Source organism: Colossoma macropomum, unplaced genomic scaffold (genome assembly GCF_904425465.1).
Source record: "Colossoma macropomum unplaced genomic scaffold, Colossoma_macropomum, whole genome shotgun sequence".
In the NCBI taxonomy this organism is placed as follows: domain Eukaryota; kingdom Metazoa; phylum Chordata; class Actinopteri; order Characiformes; family Serrasalmidae; genus Colossoma; species Colossoma macropomum.
In genome coordinates, this window is record NW_023494794.1 from 19,370,872 (window position 1) to 19,385,782 (window position 14,911).

The 14,911-nt window shown below is 40.1% G+C and overlaps 1 protein-coding gene across 1 annotated transcript; it reads right to left on the bottom strand.

The window, feature by feature from the left end:
- Nucleotides 1-9,337: 9,337 nt before the first annotated feature.
- On the bottom strand, nucleotides 9,338-14,498 carry thy1 (Thy-1 cell surface antigen). Its single transcript, XM_036580495.1, has 4 exons — nucleotides 14,387-14,498; nucleotides 12,462-12,527; nucleotides 11,450-11,758; nucleotides 9,338-9,858 (listed from the first exon to the last, which is right to left on the bottom strand). The coding sequence occupies exons 2-4, from the start codon at nucleotides 12,499-12,501 to the stop codon at nucleotides 9,758-9,760; spliced, it is 450 nt and encodes a 149-aa protein (XP_036436388.1). The 5' UTR covers nucleotides 12,502-12,527; nucleotides 14,387-14,498; the 3' UTR covers nucleotides 9,338-9,757.
- Between the last annotated feature and the right edge of the window lie 413 nt (nucleotides 14,499-14,911).

Below are 14,911 nucleotides of genomic sequence, written 5' to 3' on the forward strand. Positions count from 1 at the left end.
CTATGTGCTGAGTGTAAGTACTAAAAACACCTTTTTAATAAGTTCCACTTGGCATAGTAATTACCTATCTACACATATAACTGCTCCCAACAAAACAATCCCACTTTCCCACTAACTCAACAATCCCACTAACTCACCCTTGCCTGGTTAGGCCTTATTTTACAGTCCCCTAAGTTCTTGCTACTTTTCTTTAAGTCTTGTTAAACAAAGTCTGTTGTGTGTTTCATTGTAATTTATTTAGACTGTCTAGGTCTGTCATAAGAATAGTACTTTTTGTTTAAAATGGTATAATACAGAGCATCAGAATACCTGATACACACACACACACACACACACACACACATCATCTAAACTGCTTATCCTTCTGGGTTGCGGCGGGGTGCTGGAGCCTATCCCAGCTGTCATTGGGCGGAAGGCAGGATACACCCTGGACAGGTCGCCAGTCCATCGCAGGGCAATACCAGATACAGTATGTCCAAAATTGTCCAGGTGCCCGTCTCACCCAGAAAGCCCTCTGCATGGCAGGTGATCCCACTCACCCACTACACAGCTTCTTCACCCTGCTGCCATCAGGGAGGAGACTGCGGAGTCTCTGGGCCAGGACCAGCAGACTGGGGGACAGCTTCATCCACCAGGCTGTCAGGATGCTCAACTCACTCCCTACTTTGCCCCCCCCCCCCCCCCCCCCCTTCTGCCCTCCACCACACAAAGTTTGGACCCAAACACAGGTTCCTGACCCCCACTCCCCAATACTGAACTCTGCCATTCCCAGGGACTGTTACGCACCCATCACTTTCTGTTCCGCACTCATCACTTTAACTGCTCCATAAGCTCATTCTAATTGCACTACTGTTTCTAATTGCACTATTTATACCTACAGACCTTAATCTGTATGTGCCTTATGTCACTTATGTCACTTTATTGTTAAATTCAGGGACCTTCTTATATTTATTTTTTTATTATTCTATTTTTCTATTCTACAATTAGTGTTTATTTTTATGATGTGTTTAGTGTTTATTTAGTGTCTATTTAATTCACACATTTCCTGTTTACTGTCTATTTAATGTTATTGCTACACCATGGGGTCTGAGAGTAACGCAATTTCAATACTCTGTATGTCCTGTACATTTTGTAGTATTGACAATAAAGCTGACTTGACTTGACACTGTGAGCTTCCTCACAGTGGCATTAAAATGTTAAAACTGGTATAGATGTTAAAACTGGTACTGTGATCACTATGCACAGTATAAATTCATCTAGAGGGGTATAAAGTCCCCAGCATTGGGCTGTGGAGCAATTGAACTGCGTTCTCTAGAGTGATGGAGCTCTATCTAATACCTTAGGGATGAGACGGAGTGATACAGAACTGATCACCCAGCATCAGTACCTGACCTTACTAATGCTCGATCAAATCCTCACAGCAATGTTTCAACATCTAGTGTAAAGGCTTCCCAGAAGAGTAGAGAGCAAAGTGGCCAAACTCCCTATTAATACTCTTGATTTCAGAAGAAATGTCAGACACACAGGTGTATGCATATTTCTGGACTTATAGTGTTTGTCTACAAACAATAAATTGCATGTTTATTTATGACTATTAACAGGCAGCCCTATATATTGCCACTGAATCACCTTTGTCTACACAGTTGTGAGTAATTTCTGTTGTTTTTTACTAAACTATCACATACAGTTTTGACATAATGGGTGATAATGACTAATGCTTATTATTAATTTAGGCAGACATGCCACACCTTAGATGATTATGGTGTTTGCTGCTTATGGAAAATTTGACAGGTAGAGCTGTCTGCTTGGAGAAAGAGGAAGTTTTGCTTCTGTCAGTATAATTTTCAAAGCAGTGAATTACAAGACACTCTCTATTCCTATTTAAAGACATGGGAAATGGTTTCACTCAGGATACAGGAGGCACAGGCTCTTCTGCAAGGTGAGAGTGAGCCTGTCCACCCCTTGCCCAGGAGGAAGGTTGACAGTACCACCCTACCCACGTTGACGGTTCAGACTGCCACCCTGCCCACATCGACAGATGAGGCTGCCCAGGATAGAGAGTAACCTTAGGAGCACAGTGGCTAAACTATATATGAGAAATTACTTCAAATTTGTATGATACATTTTATTTTTTACAGCCAGAGGAGAAGTACGTCTTGGGGAGGGAGTGCATCCTGTTGGGACCAAGTGATGACATCATCACACGTGCGCATTATGTAATGCAGGGATTCCCCAAGTCAGCCCTGGGGACTCAACATTTTGTGCATTCCCTCATGTAACACACCTGGTTGAACCCATTAACTAACAAGCTTATATGATGAGCTAGGGCACATGTGTCAGGCTCCAGTCCTTGTGGGCCAGAACACTGCAGACTTCAGCACACTGCCTCCTTAAACAGACCTGATTCAGCTCATCAGCTGATTAGCAAGGCTTTCATGAACTCAATTCAGTGCGTTAAATGAGGGTAAATATTAATCTCCGCAGCACTTTGGCCCGGAAGGTCCCCAGTTTGATATGCCTAAACTACAGCATGGAGTCCCCAAAACTGACTTTGGGACTGACTAACCCTAACCCTGATATAATGTGTGTTCTGTTGGTTTCTTCGTTGTTTCCTCTAATTCTTCTTCATTTTCGGTTGTTTTCTCAAATTTATCACAGGAGCCAGAGACTACTGTGATTGTACATTTAAGAACTGTTGCCCAGTGATGTCAGGACAATCAGCATTTGTTTCAGTTCACTGTAGTCCTCCCCAGAATGCCAACCATTGAGGAGGATGAGGTGGAAGAGGCACTACAGCAGTTCCGAACTCTGTGAGAGCAAATCTTCACAGAGGATGAGTGACATCAGATTCTGCCCCCTTCATATTTTATTTTGTTGATATGAGTGACATGCACGTTGGATCATAGTCAGAATCGTAACATTTTTGTGCTGTTTTGGATTTTTAAAATATAATAGAAATGCAGACAATTTATAGACACCGTTTCTGTCAGCAATGTTTTATGGAGGTTTATTACTTTGATTAAATGTTGTATTATTTTGAACATACATTCCTTATTATGAATGTGTGAGTGAATGTATGTGTCTGTCTGTCTGCCCTGCAATGGCTTGGCGACCTGTCCAGGGTGTATCCTGCCTTCCGCCCAATGACTCCAGCACCCCACCGCGACCCAGAAGGATAAGCGGTTTAGATGATATATGTATGTATTCCTTATTATACCATCAGATTGTACCACAAAACTCTACTATTTTTAACCAATTACATATAACAGTTAGAATAGCCCATCTAAAAATAAAAGTCTTTAAAGAACCTTTATTCGATATGCCAAAATGTGCAAAAAAATATGTGGATGGAAACCCAGACAATGACACTGTGTGTCCATGTTTCACATAATGAAATTTAATGTACATTTCCAACTAGTAAGGATGATATTTGTACTTTTTTTGTTTTTCTTTTAGTTTTTGCCACCAGTTAACTTCAAACAGTACAATTTGAAGTACTGTTTTGTGCTAGTCAGAGATGTGGAAGGGCAGCAGTTCTCATAGTTTGGGTAAGGTGATTAGACAGCTTGACCTTCATTCAATTTCAGAACTTTGGTGTAATGTTTCTGTGGTGCATGAAGTGTCATTTCTATGACTATGTAAATGGGGTGTCCAAGGACGTCTAAGACTTCTTTAGGGGTTCCAAAGACCATGAATACAAATTCTATTGAATTATCAAAAATAATCCAAATTGCAGATTTTGTAACTTCCCACATTGTGTGAGGGTTTGTATCTGGGAAATTATTTCAATCAGTGAATTCCTTGATCCTGTTTCTGATATATGCCAAAAACTCCTTATCTTGAAGAAGATGTACATTAAAACGCCAACGTTTTGCACTGCTATTACTTCGATTATTACAGATCACAAGTTGAACTGGAGCATGGTCAGATATAAGTATGGGTAGTATGTTAGCATGAGTGATAAATGGCAGCAAGTTGGTGGACATAAGAATATAATCAATTCTAGAATAAGAGTTATGACAACATGAATAAAAAGTGAAATCTCTTGTAGTGGGATTTTTTAAACGCCAGGCATCTGAAATGTTTAGGTTGGTCATGAAGGTTTTGAAATAGCTGGCAGATGCATTCTGTTGTGATGAGAGGAGATTCCCAACAGATCTATTCAGATCTGAAACGGTAAGATGGAAGTCAGCTCCTAATATTAATGGATAATTACCTAAAGCTAGCAGTTTGATTTTAATATCATCAAAAAAAGAAGATTCAAATGAGTGTGGGGCATAGATGGAAGCTAAGCAATGTGTTACTGTCCCCAACTTAACTATTGCATAACAGGATCTACCCTCGTAATCATTTCCTGAGCTGATGATTAGTAAGTTCAGTTTCCTGTCGACTACAACAAAGACACCTTTAGTCTTGATAGGTGCACAGGAGGTCGCTATTATTTTGTAATGTTTTCAAATGGGACTCCTGTATAAAGACTATATGTGCTTTTTTCCTATGTAAAAATCCAAGCATATAGTTCTTTTGATAGGTTCGTTGGCACCACAAATATTCCATGATAAAATATTGTAGTTATCCATAGAATTTGTACAGAAAAGAGATGCCATTCAGCAAGTGCAATATAAACATTCTATACATGCTATAATTTAAAGAGTATGAACTGAAGCAATGAATAACAATCAAGTAACTTAAACACAACAGAATAATTATCACATAAATTATTTGCCCCCCAGGCAATGTAACATAATGTACAGTAAAAACAAGAACGTTGAAAAGACAGAGAAAAAAGCAAATAAAAGTAAACAAACATTTGTTAGCCTGTCAGGAACAGAGTGTAAAGTTCCTGCAAGGGCTAGCCAAAACCCACAAGAAAAGCACATTCCTTGGAGAACACAAACACAGCCACAGTCATTTACTCTCCATAAATCATTATCTGTAAACAAACATTTCACAACTGTTTCCTGTCAGCATCATGAATACTGAACTAGCAACTAAATGCTATGTGTCAGCTACCGATTGCAGCATAATAGACCACTGTAGTCGTGCGTCATTCTGTAGTCCTCATTATGCCCATATTAGGAACTCCGGGTCTGAGCTCCGTTTCTCTATGGCCAGAATGAATAGGGTTTTTCAAAAAATCGCCTCTATCGCCCCCCTGTGTTAAATATAAATGTTCAGAACCCGATTCGTTTTGTCCTGTGAACATTTTTCTCCTGAATACCACTGGATCCTCCGAATTACGAGGTCGTTAAAGAGCTATAATACTAATATCGCTACATCAGTTGATCAGGCGGTGATAACCTGCTTAAGGAGGCTGCCAGTCTAATGACGTGAATTCAGTGCGCAGTAGTTTTAGCTCACATGTAGCAATATTTATATTTCAACTCTTTAACAACCTCGTAATTCGGAGGATCCAGTGGTATTTGGGAGAAGAATGTTCACAGGACAACACGAATCGGGTTCTGAACATTTTTATTTCACACAGGGGGCGATAGAGGCGATTTTTCTAAAACCCTATTCATTCTGGTCATAGAGAAATGGGGCTTAGACCCGGAGTTCCTAATATGGGCATAAGAGCATGGCGCCGACTACAAAATGACGACACGATTATAGCGGTCTATTAAATGCTCTGTATAAAACGTTGAGCGTCATCGGGAGTGAGGAAAATGCATTACTCCGAGTTAAAAGTTACCTTAAGCGTAGCAGGGTAGATGAGAAAGCACTGGATGCCCTTCTGCTTGAGAGTAGCAAAGCAAGGAGAAAAATGCCTTATGTTTCTGAGCAGTGGATCCGGAGAAATCAGCGAAGAGAAAGAGACGGGATTGACCATGGAGAAAGTTGGCAGGTGACTGCCTGAAGGCCTTCATAGTTGCCATCTGATTGTTGTATCTTAACAGCTTAAAAATGAGAGTTCTCGGTTTGGAAGAAGAGCCACCTTCAGCATCGTAAATGCGGTGCGCCCTCTCTATTTCGATGGCGCTTGCGTTGTTAGCTGCAAGTGAGGGAAACCAGATTGGAAGCTGGCGCTGAAGAAAGGAGATCGCATTGGAACCCTCCAATCCTTCAGGAAGGCCAACTAGCCTTAAGTTGTTCCGACAGTTGCGGCCTTCCAGCTCCGCAAGTTGATTCTGTAGTTTGGTGAGTGCCGACGTAGCCATCTTTATGTCTTGTCTATCCTGGCACTGAGCTGCCTGTACGTTGGTTAGAAGTGAAACTGAAGCGGTCAGGGCGGTTAGCTCTGTCTCAACATTCAGTCAGTCAGTGCAGAGAGGTCATCTTTGCTCACGTTAGTGGAGGCATCGCATGGAAGAGCAGAGGCGTCGTCAGCCTCGAAAAGTTGTTTCTTCGCCTTTTTTCTTTGCCACCTTAGATCGAGGGGAAGGGGTAGATGGAGTCATCTCCTCGACGGCCCTTTTCTCTGAGAGTTCCATCATCGGTTCATCCATCCATCCATCATCTAAACCGCTTATCCTTCTGGGTCGCGGTGGGGTGCTGGAGCCTATCCCAGCTGTCATTGGGCGGAAGGCAGGATACACCCTGGACAGGTCGCCAGTCCATCGCAGGGCAGACAGACATACACATACATTCACACACACCTAGGGGCAATTTAGCATGTCCAATCAGCCTGACTGCATGTTTTTGGACCGTGGGAGGAAACCGGAGTACCCAGAGGAAACCCACGCAGACACGGGGAGAACAGGCAAACTCCACACAGAAACGGCCCTGGTCGCCCAGCCGGGAATCGAACCCAGGCCATTCTTGCTGTGAGGCAACAGCGCTACCCACTGTGCCACCGTGCCGCCATCATCGGTTCAATGTAGATTATTTAACGAAACAGAAATTTGTTCACAGTTATAGAAGAAAAGGTGAAAGTGGCTATGCAGAGCAAGGCTTAGGTAGCCATCTTGGCCGGAGCCCAACCGGAAGTTCTTTTTCTCTTTTTTTCTGTCCTTCTAGTGGCCTAGCCATCATGCACATTTTAGAGTATTGCATAAATACATTAAGTGGATTATGTACAAGTAGAGCCTGGCTGATGTGCCAGAACCTCACGACTGCACCATTTAAGGTGGAACGGGAAAATTCGAAGCTGGTCAATAGGAAGCTGACTTCAGCCTTGTGCCTAAATAAAGAGAGGGTAAATTTACCTACGACTCGCGTACAGTGGGTGCACTGGAAACTTTTAAACCAAAAGGAACACGTACATTAATGTGAGTTATCTAGCTTCTCTCAAATGTGCAGTGTGAGTGTGTGTGCTGTAATGGCTTTATTTTGTTAGAGAGCAAAGCGCATTAATATGCTGTGAGACGTTATGCACGTCTGAAAAAGGAGTTCCGGTGTAGTTGTGAGTAACATGCCATGTTCAGATGATCAAGGTCAGCTAAGAACCAGTCACTACTACTCATTGGGTAGTTACTTTGCATTTCCACACTGTATCTAATAAAACTCTTCAGATATGAACATGACAGGCCCTGATAAGCTATTTAAGCAATTGCTTATAGCAATGGTTGCTGAGCAGAGATTGGAGGGTTAAAGAAAATAAGGCAGAGCTTGGCAGACTTTGATTGGTCACAATACAGTGACAGCTCTCACAAAAAAACAAATCAAATTTCATTATCATAAAAAATGACCGGACCTCGGTGCCCTTATAGCTAGTAAAGGCCATGGTCGGGCTCCACATACAGGTTTTTAAATCTTATTTATGTGTTGTTAGTACAGTAATTGCATTACTGTTACTACATTAAGTACAATATGTATAGACTTGAATTATTTGACTATCATGACCAGTTTGACCATCATGACCAAAGTATAAAATGAATGGTTATTAACATACAGTGGGTGTACACTTATGACATATATAATATTGCAAATATTATTATTATGGTGTACCACAGGTAAAATACTTGTATATTAAAGGGTATATAGCATGGAATGCTAAGCATGCATTTGAGTACACCTTAGTAAAGAATTAAAGTACATACTTTAGTATACTGAACCAGTAAAGAATTTAGCAAAAGTACTTGATTATGTTTCTTGTAAATATACTAATTATATACTGGAATTATATTATATATTGTTATAACTTATATATAACAGACACATTTTTCACAAGGGTCCTGTTATTACTACAGTAATAATATCTGAGTTGGTAAGTTTCTTGTCTTTCTTTTATTTATGTCAGTGACTCTTTTAGTGTATTGTGTTTCTTTTTTTCCATGTGCTTTTGTTTGTTTTGATTACAGCTCCTCCCTCGTTCTGCCCCGTCATCGGTCCTTATCTGTTCCTAGTTTCTGGCCCCGCCCACGTTTAGTGTTCTCAGGTGTCCCTTGTCTTGAGCTTTTGTATATATACCCCTTTGTTTCCTTTGTTCATTAGCCAGCTTTGTTTATGTTCATGGTGTTCTTATTTTCCTGCTTGTGTTTTCTTTTCATGTGCGTAGCTTTAGAATTTTCTTGTTTTCATGGTCTGTTTATCTTCGTTATTAGTGTCATTGAGTTTTCTTGTTTCAAGTTTTTCACGGATTCCCGTACCCTTTCTCTGCCTGCCTGATATTTCCTGGAAAAGATTTTAATATAACTAATTTGCATTTGTGCCCCATCTCCTTCAACATTGTCAGCTTCCATGTTTTTTTGCTCTTTGGGTTCCCTACAGTTGCGGTCGTTTCACTTTTACATCACTGTCTGTGTTTACACGCAAAGATTTTTGCCAATCCAATTGAATACACTCCGATTGTAGATTAAGTCTGAGGTGTTTATATGCACGCCTTCCCGAACAATCTGATGGAAATTTTCCGTTTACATGCACAGTACAAGTACTCTGAGCCAAAATTACAGTGAGCTGAGCACTTCTGTTGTCCTTATAAGCTAAATCACTGTGATCAGATAAGCTCACCTCCAACATCTCACAGAATAAAATCTTGACAAGACAGAACTCTACCCCACCTGCGAAGCTCCCTCACCATCCACCTGTCATACCAAAGAAATAACTTTCTGAACAGTCCTATTTCACATCAGAAGAACATGACCCTTTCTGACCACAGGGGCTGCTGCACGTCTTGTTTAAGCTTTGATCATGTCCAGACACTATTGCAATACTGCAGTTTCCTCTACACTGGGCATTTACTGACACCGTGTTTCCTCTACAGAGCATTGGCAGTGCTGTTTGCCTGGCTTATAACCAGTAATACAACTCAATCAAAATGTGAAAAGTGTTCTTACTAGTGAACTTGCAATACAATTTCACTGGTTCTTATTACTCAGTATTGCAAATCTGAAGATATTTGACCCTATTAACTGCTCAAAACAAACGACTGGAATAATAATGAAAACCCGAGTCAGAAAACTGGACATTTTGTAATTTTATAACACACCACCGAGAGCACAAACAAAGTTTAAACAAGCACACATTAAGGTTAGCGTGATCTATCAATACACAACAGTTAATAATGTCATAATCACCGAACCCAGTGTGAATGAGTAATGTTAATACAAAGCATTACTGTAGAAAAAGCCCATCACCTCTTATATCAATACTGGTTTCTGAAGTCAAAAGCTGCAGTGAAAAAAACAAACAAACAAAAAAAAAAAAACGTAAAACCACATAAATTATTCTCGTGATTTGAAATCACAAAGCACTTAGTGGTTGGCAGCAGTAAAGGAGCATTTCTTTCAGTGCAGTGCTGAATTGTTGGCTACAGTGCCACAGTAGAGCGGCCGGCAAACATGCAGGGCTTGAGTTTTTCTCTGAGCGTTACTTTGGCTCACAGAAGCTTGGGTATCAGATGGCTGGCAAGGAGGGCCAACAGCAGGGTCACGCCGACGTGCTGAAAGATACCACACGCTGAGCAAATGAGCGCATTTTCTGGAGGACACAAATTCGGAAAAAATAGTAAGAAAGAGATATATTCATACAAACATTCATCACTGCATTCTATGGCAATTCTATAGCAAATCTAGACTGAAACATTACACAATGTGTTGCATTGCAACATGAAATGAAGCAAAGTGAAATAATTCATGTAAACACAGCAGCCACATGTAGCCAGTTATGTGGTAACATAACACCTGGATACATAGTATAACGGAACCAATTATTTTATTTTAAAATATTTTTCTTTGCACAGATTTGCACTGTTTTTTTTTTTTTTGTGAAAGATATCACATGAATAAAAAAATAAGAGTTTTGTCATTGTCATTGTCTTGGCTATGTGTTTCTTCCTGTAGGCTTCTTCGAGAAATCTGGCACTTATAGATGGTATTCAGTTAAAAACTGTTCAATGTAAAAGGCCCATATTCTACATTTATTATTTTTCCTGAGGCCCTAACATTTGTGTGGTTTTAGGTATCAAAACATCATCATAAACTTTTACATGACGTTTTCCAACCTTATTTTATCCCTTAGAATTCACTTTCCTTTGATGGGCTGCCCTGTACTGTGCCTTGTGCCAGGCTGAAATGCTTCTTATAACTTTTAAAATAATGAGCGGGGCTGAACTGCTGCAGACTGTATGTAAATTAGTTGGTTCTCATGACTTCACACAAACAGAGGAAAGGCTGTTTTTGCAGCTTGGTTTCCATATGTGGACCGTTATGGACTCAGGAATACAGACTGGCATGGCTTGGAACGTCAACAGTGTTTATATACCACACCAAACTCTTTTATTAAAAAAAAATAGAAAAATTTGGTCTTCTTTGATATGGGCCCTTTACATCTTAGTAGCTTTTAAAGACACAGAAAGCACCAGTCCAGTGCCTGTGTTAGTGTTTTAGAAAAGAAAAAGTCACCACTTGTGCCATCTCTACTCGAAAGTGAAACAACTTTTCCGTACTCTCAATAATGACTAAATGCTTTTGTTGTGCAGTGCATTTCCTTCAGGAAAGCGAATGACTCACTCATGATTTTTTAATTGACAGTTCTATATGACACTAATCCGAAATCCAATTATGGTCAGATAGAGCAGATAGTGAAGTCACAAGAGACACACTGCAAATGGATGTAGATGACACAGACAAGAGGGAGAAGGGAGGATGCTACAGGAACATAAACAAACAACAGGAAAAAAAGGCAGTGCTAACCTGAATACCTGTTTGACAGAAGTGAAAAAGTAGAGCATGGTCATTTTAAAACGATGGCCTTTGTTGATATTGTCAGCATCATCTGAAATTTGGTGAACATCAACCGGAAAGGCTAACATTGAATTAGGCTATATATCGATGAAACCAGCATGCCGGTACTGATGTTATGCAACAATATCGATTTTGATAGCAAGGCCTTATTTTTGCTTCTTCCTCAATTAATTTGGTTAAGAGCTTTTCTTTCTTTTTTGTGAGAAGCAAGTAGTGAATTAATTAAACAGGTATTCAAATTTGTGTGGCCTTAGTGAATTTAAAGAGGAAGAGAGACAAGACAGGAAAAGAGAAAGAGAGGTCAAAACCCCTTTAGAAAGCCTTACTCTTGTCCACAGTCACAGTTTGTGACACAGATGGAGTTCCCACGATAGTACAGTTAAATGTCTGGGACTTGTCACTTGAAAAGCCATTCAGTGTCAGCTTGCAGCCCTTTCCAGTTATCTCTGCACTGGCCCGATTCTTGTAAGTGGGGTCCTGCTCTATTCTTGTATCAGAACTGGCCACCACCTTGCCCTCTGAGTAATACGTGCATTTAGTGTTTGAACTGATCTCTGTTTTGCCCAATATCACTAAGTTGTTTTCCTTGGTCAGACATGACTCTAGAGTCATCCCAGTCTGAGCGCTGACCATGCCTGAAAAAAAAAAAACAAACAAAAGCAATTAAAATGTACCTTTGCAACAAATCAGCAGTTATTACTTATAACTAGTTACCATTTGTATGATGATAATTGTACATTGTAAATCCCCCTACTGGTCTACCTTACAGTAAACCAGATGGAAACACCTACTTATACACACTTGTTGCAATACAGAGTTGGTTTCTCATACAGGGATTAGAAGACTAGGCTTAATCCCTGCCTGGGAAACCAACCCATACTGTTTTCCTAAATTAGATCATTAAAAATGAGGTCTTCTAATGGCTTCCTAGTTTATCTTTCACCAATTACATAGTTTTATATTGCTGATTTAAGTGCATTTGGCCTTTTTAAAAAGTATGCTTACTCAATTAATCCTCAAAGTAATCGGTAGATTATTACATTACTTAGATCTTTGATAGCAACGGCCTTAATTATGCGGTACACAAAACAAACTTCAGCACAAAGCTTTATGCTACCTTATGTAAAGAGCATTAAGAAAATTTAGGATTAACTGGCTTAGTGTGAATCAAACTAAATAAACTAAACAAATTACACTGGATGCTGGCAAAGCCAGTACATCTTAGTATATCTATTGACGTCTTTACTTCTGATTGTGATAAGAAATGCTGTATTTATATAGTACTCCATCTTCTTTGTGGCTGAGGATAATGGAGAAGAGACACAAGTGTTGTCTTACCCAGCAGACAGAATGAAACAATGATAGTGTATGAGATCATTATGGTTTTGGAACACACGGTCAAGCCTGCAGATGGAACACAAGAGAGCACTTACAGATCAATATTGCTTAATTGCATTTTAAGACCTAGAGAACATGCATACAGCACAGACAGATAGATAGAGGGCGCTGGCAGAAGTTGCCATTTAAGACTTGACAGATTTGCAAAATGTTTGAGCAACACGCTCAACTTGCTTCTCTTTGTCAGCAATTTCTGCTGGCAGCAAATCAAGGTGGCTAAGAGGCTAGCCACACTTCAGGCCAAATATGTGGCTTTGCTGCATGCTGAGTGGAGTAAAATAACGGCGCCATTTTCTAATGTTAGTCAGACCTGTGATTTCCTGTAAGCATCCTAGCACAAAGATGATCATTAAATGGTAGAGCAAGCATCGCACTGAACACTCTCTCAATTGCTTAATCACAACACTGAAATGCTTTAGGGAAACTGGGCCCAGCTGGGTTACAACAGACATGTGGGTGGGGTCAACCCTGGCTAACGGACACTTTTCAAAATGTTGAAATGATTAGGGGTTTTAAGGCTACCTCGCAGAATGCTTTTACACAGGTAACTGTTTTACAGAAGTTTTGAGACCTGGTAAAAAAAAAAATTGTGGTGGAGAGGCAGAAATGCATTCTTTATTTACACATACACTGAAGTTTCCTGGTCTTTTTGAACAGTAAAGAAAGAGGTTATATTTGCACTGTAGACATCGCAATCCTGGATCCTGTCACCACCACTGAAAAGGGAGATCAGGACATTTTTTGGCATCATTTCGCTTCAATCTGCTCTGAATGAAACTGTTCACATCTCAACGACTTGAATGTACGCTGTCAGAAAAAAGGGACAGTGCAGGTACATTTATCATTCATTAAGCTACAAACAGTGTAAATGTACCCTCAAGATCCATTTGTGTACCTTAAATAAGGTTTCCTCATTGAGAAAAATACATATTTACTCCTTTTCATAACCTAATGTTTAAAATAGGACAATAAAATAAAAAGCCTGGACACAAGACAGGGCATGTGGGCTCAGCAGAACTTTAAAAACGTATTGTTATATGGTACAAATACGTTTTCTAACTAAAAGTACTGAAGACGAACTCTTGCGGGCACCACCCCAGTGACTGGGGTGTTTGGCACCTTTTTTTTTTTTCCTGAGAGTGCAAAAAAGGTTGAAAAATCTATGTAATTCCCTGATTTTACAAACTAAAGCCCACTTTAATACTGCTTTTTATTGTCTTTATAAGGTTTAGCACGAGCAGTACACTCAAACTGAGTCTAAAAGAGGAGCAGATTGCAGATAACCCACATGTGAACGCCTGTGTTTCTATGCTGCAATTAGTCAATGTTCCCTCTAACCGCGCATGACTGTACTCGCCTACATTCCACAAAAATTGTTTGGCGAGAACTCAGCTAATTTAAAACAGTGGTCACCTTTTTCACGGCAAAGCTCGGTTTAAAATAATCTCAAACACGTATTAATATGCCTAAAACAGGCTTTCGACACTTTTAACAGGTTAACACGATGTACAACAATGAAAAAAAGTAATCCGTTACTTCATCCAAATGTGTGGGCTACATTATTTCTACCACACGATTAGAATATATTGCACCAACACAGCCGCTGCCACAAGAAAACTGAAAAGACTGACAAAACCGTGCTGAAAATAGATGTTATTCATGTGGAAACGCTGTACATTTTTAATCAATGCCTCTTTTTTTCAGCGCTCAAAGCACAACGTTAAATCCTTACATGACCTGCCAGAGGACGGCTGAGGAGAAAAACAACGTGCTGACCATGTTAGTAATTTCCATCTATTCTGTCTTACTTTGAGAGATTCTGGTATTTCAGGTAATGCTTTGAGGTAAATGCAGGCTTTTCTGACCTTATGACTTTGTTCCCGTCGGATGTTGAAGCTGGACGTCCGCTGCGCTCGAGTGCTCCGGTCCTCTGTTTTCACTCCTGAAAGGGAGGAGAGATGGAGGGGTTGTGCTACACGCCCTCTGCACAACTCGCTGTGTCATCGCACAAAGTATTGACCAGCCTCACTCATTTCCACTCCAAAGCTCTCGAATTTTCCATTAGTGTTCACAGAATATACAGCAGCTGCTTTAAAGTCAGTACCAACAGTAGAGTTTAATAAGAAACCGCCTCACTTTTGTAAATCTGAGGTAATATGGATTAGCATGCTAGTGAGGTATCACTGAGGGATATCGCATCATCAGCATTTCCGTCTACTTTTAGTTTTATGATTACTTTTCTACTTTTTTGGCTATGATTAGCTTTGAAAGCCAAAGTGAAAACATAAAATTGTTTAAAAAGAGTAATGCATTAAATGAAACAGTCACTGTGATTAAAACTGGGCCTAATGAACCTGATGCAAGCCTGGGTACTGAAAAAAGCTGTACAA

Bases quoted from the DNA above. Each gene is read 5' to 3' on its own strand.
- thy1 (XM_036580495.1), bottom strand. From the start codon at position 12,501: ATGATCTCATACACTATCATTGTTTCATTCTGTCTGCTGG. The intron at 11,759-12,461 runs GTAAGACAACAC...TTTTTTTTTCAG, and splicing joins TGTTTCATTCTGTCTGCTGG to GCATGGTCAGCGCTCAGACT. The intron at 9,859-11,449 runs GTAAGGCTTTCT...TGTGTCCTCCAG, and splicing joins AACTGTGACTGTGGACAAGA to AAAATGCGCTCATTTGCTCA.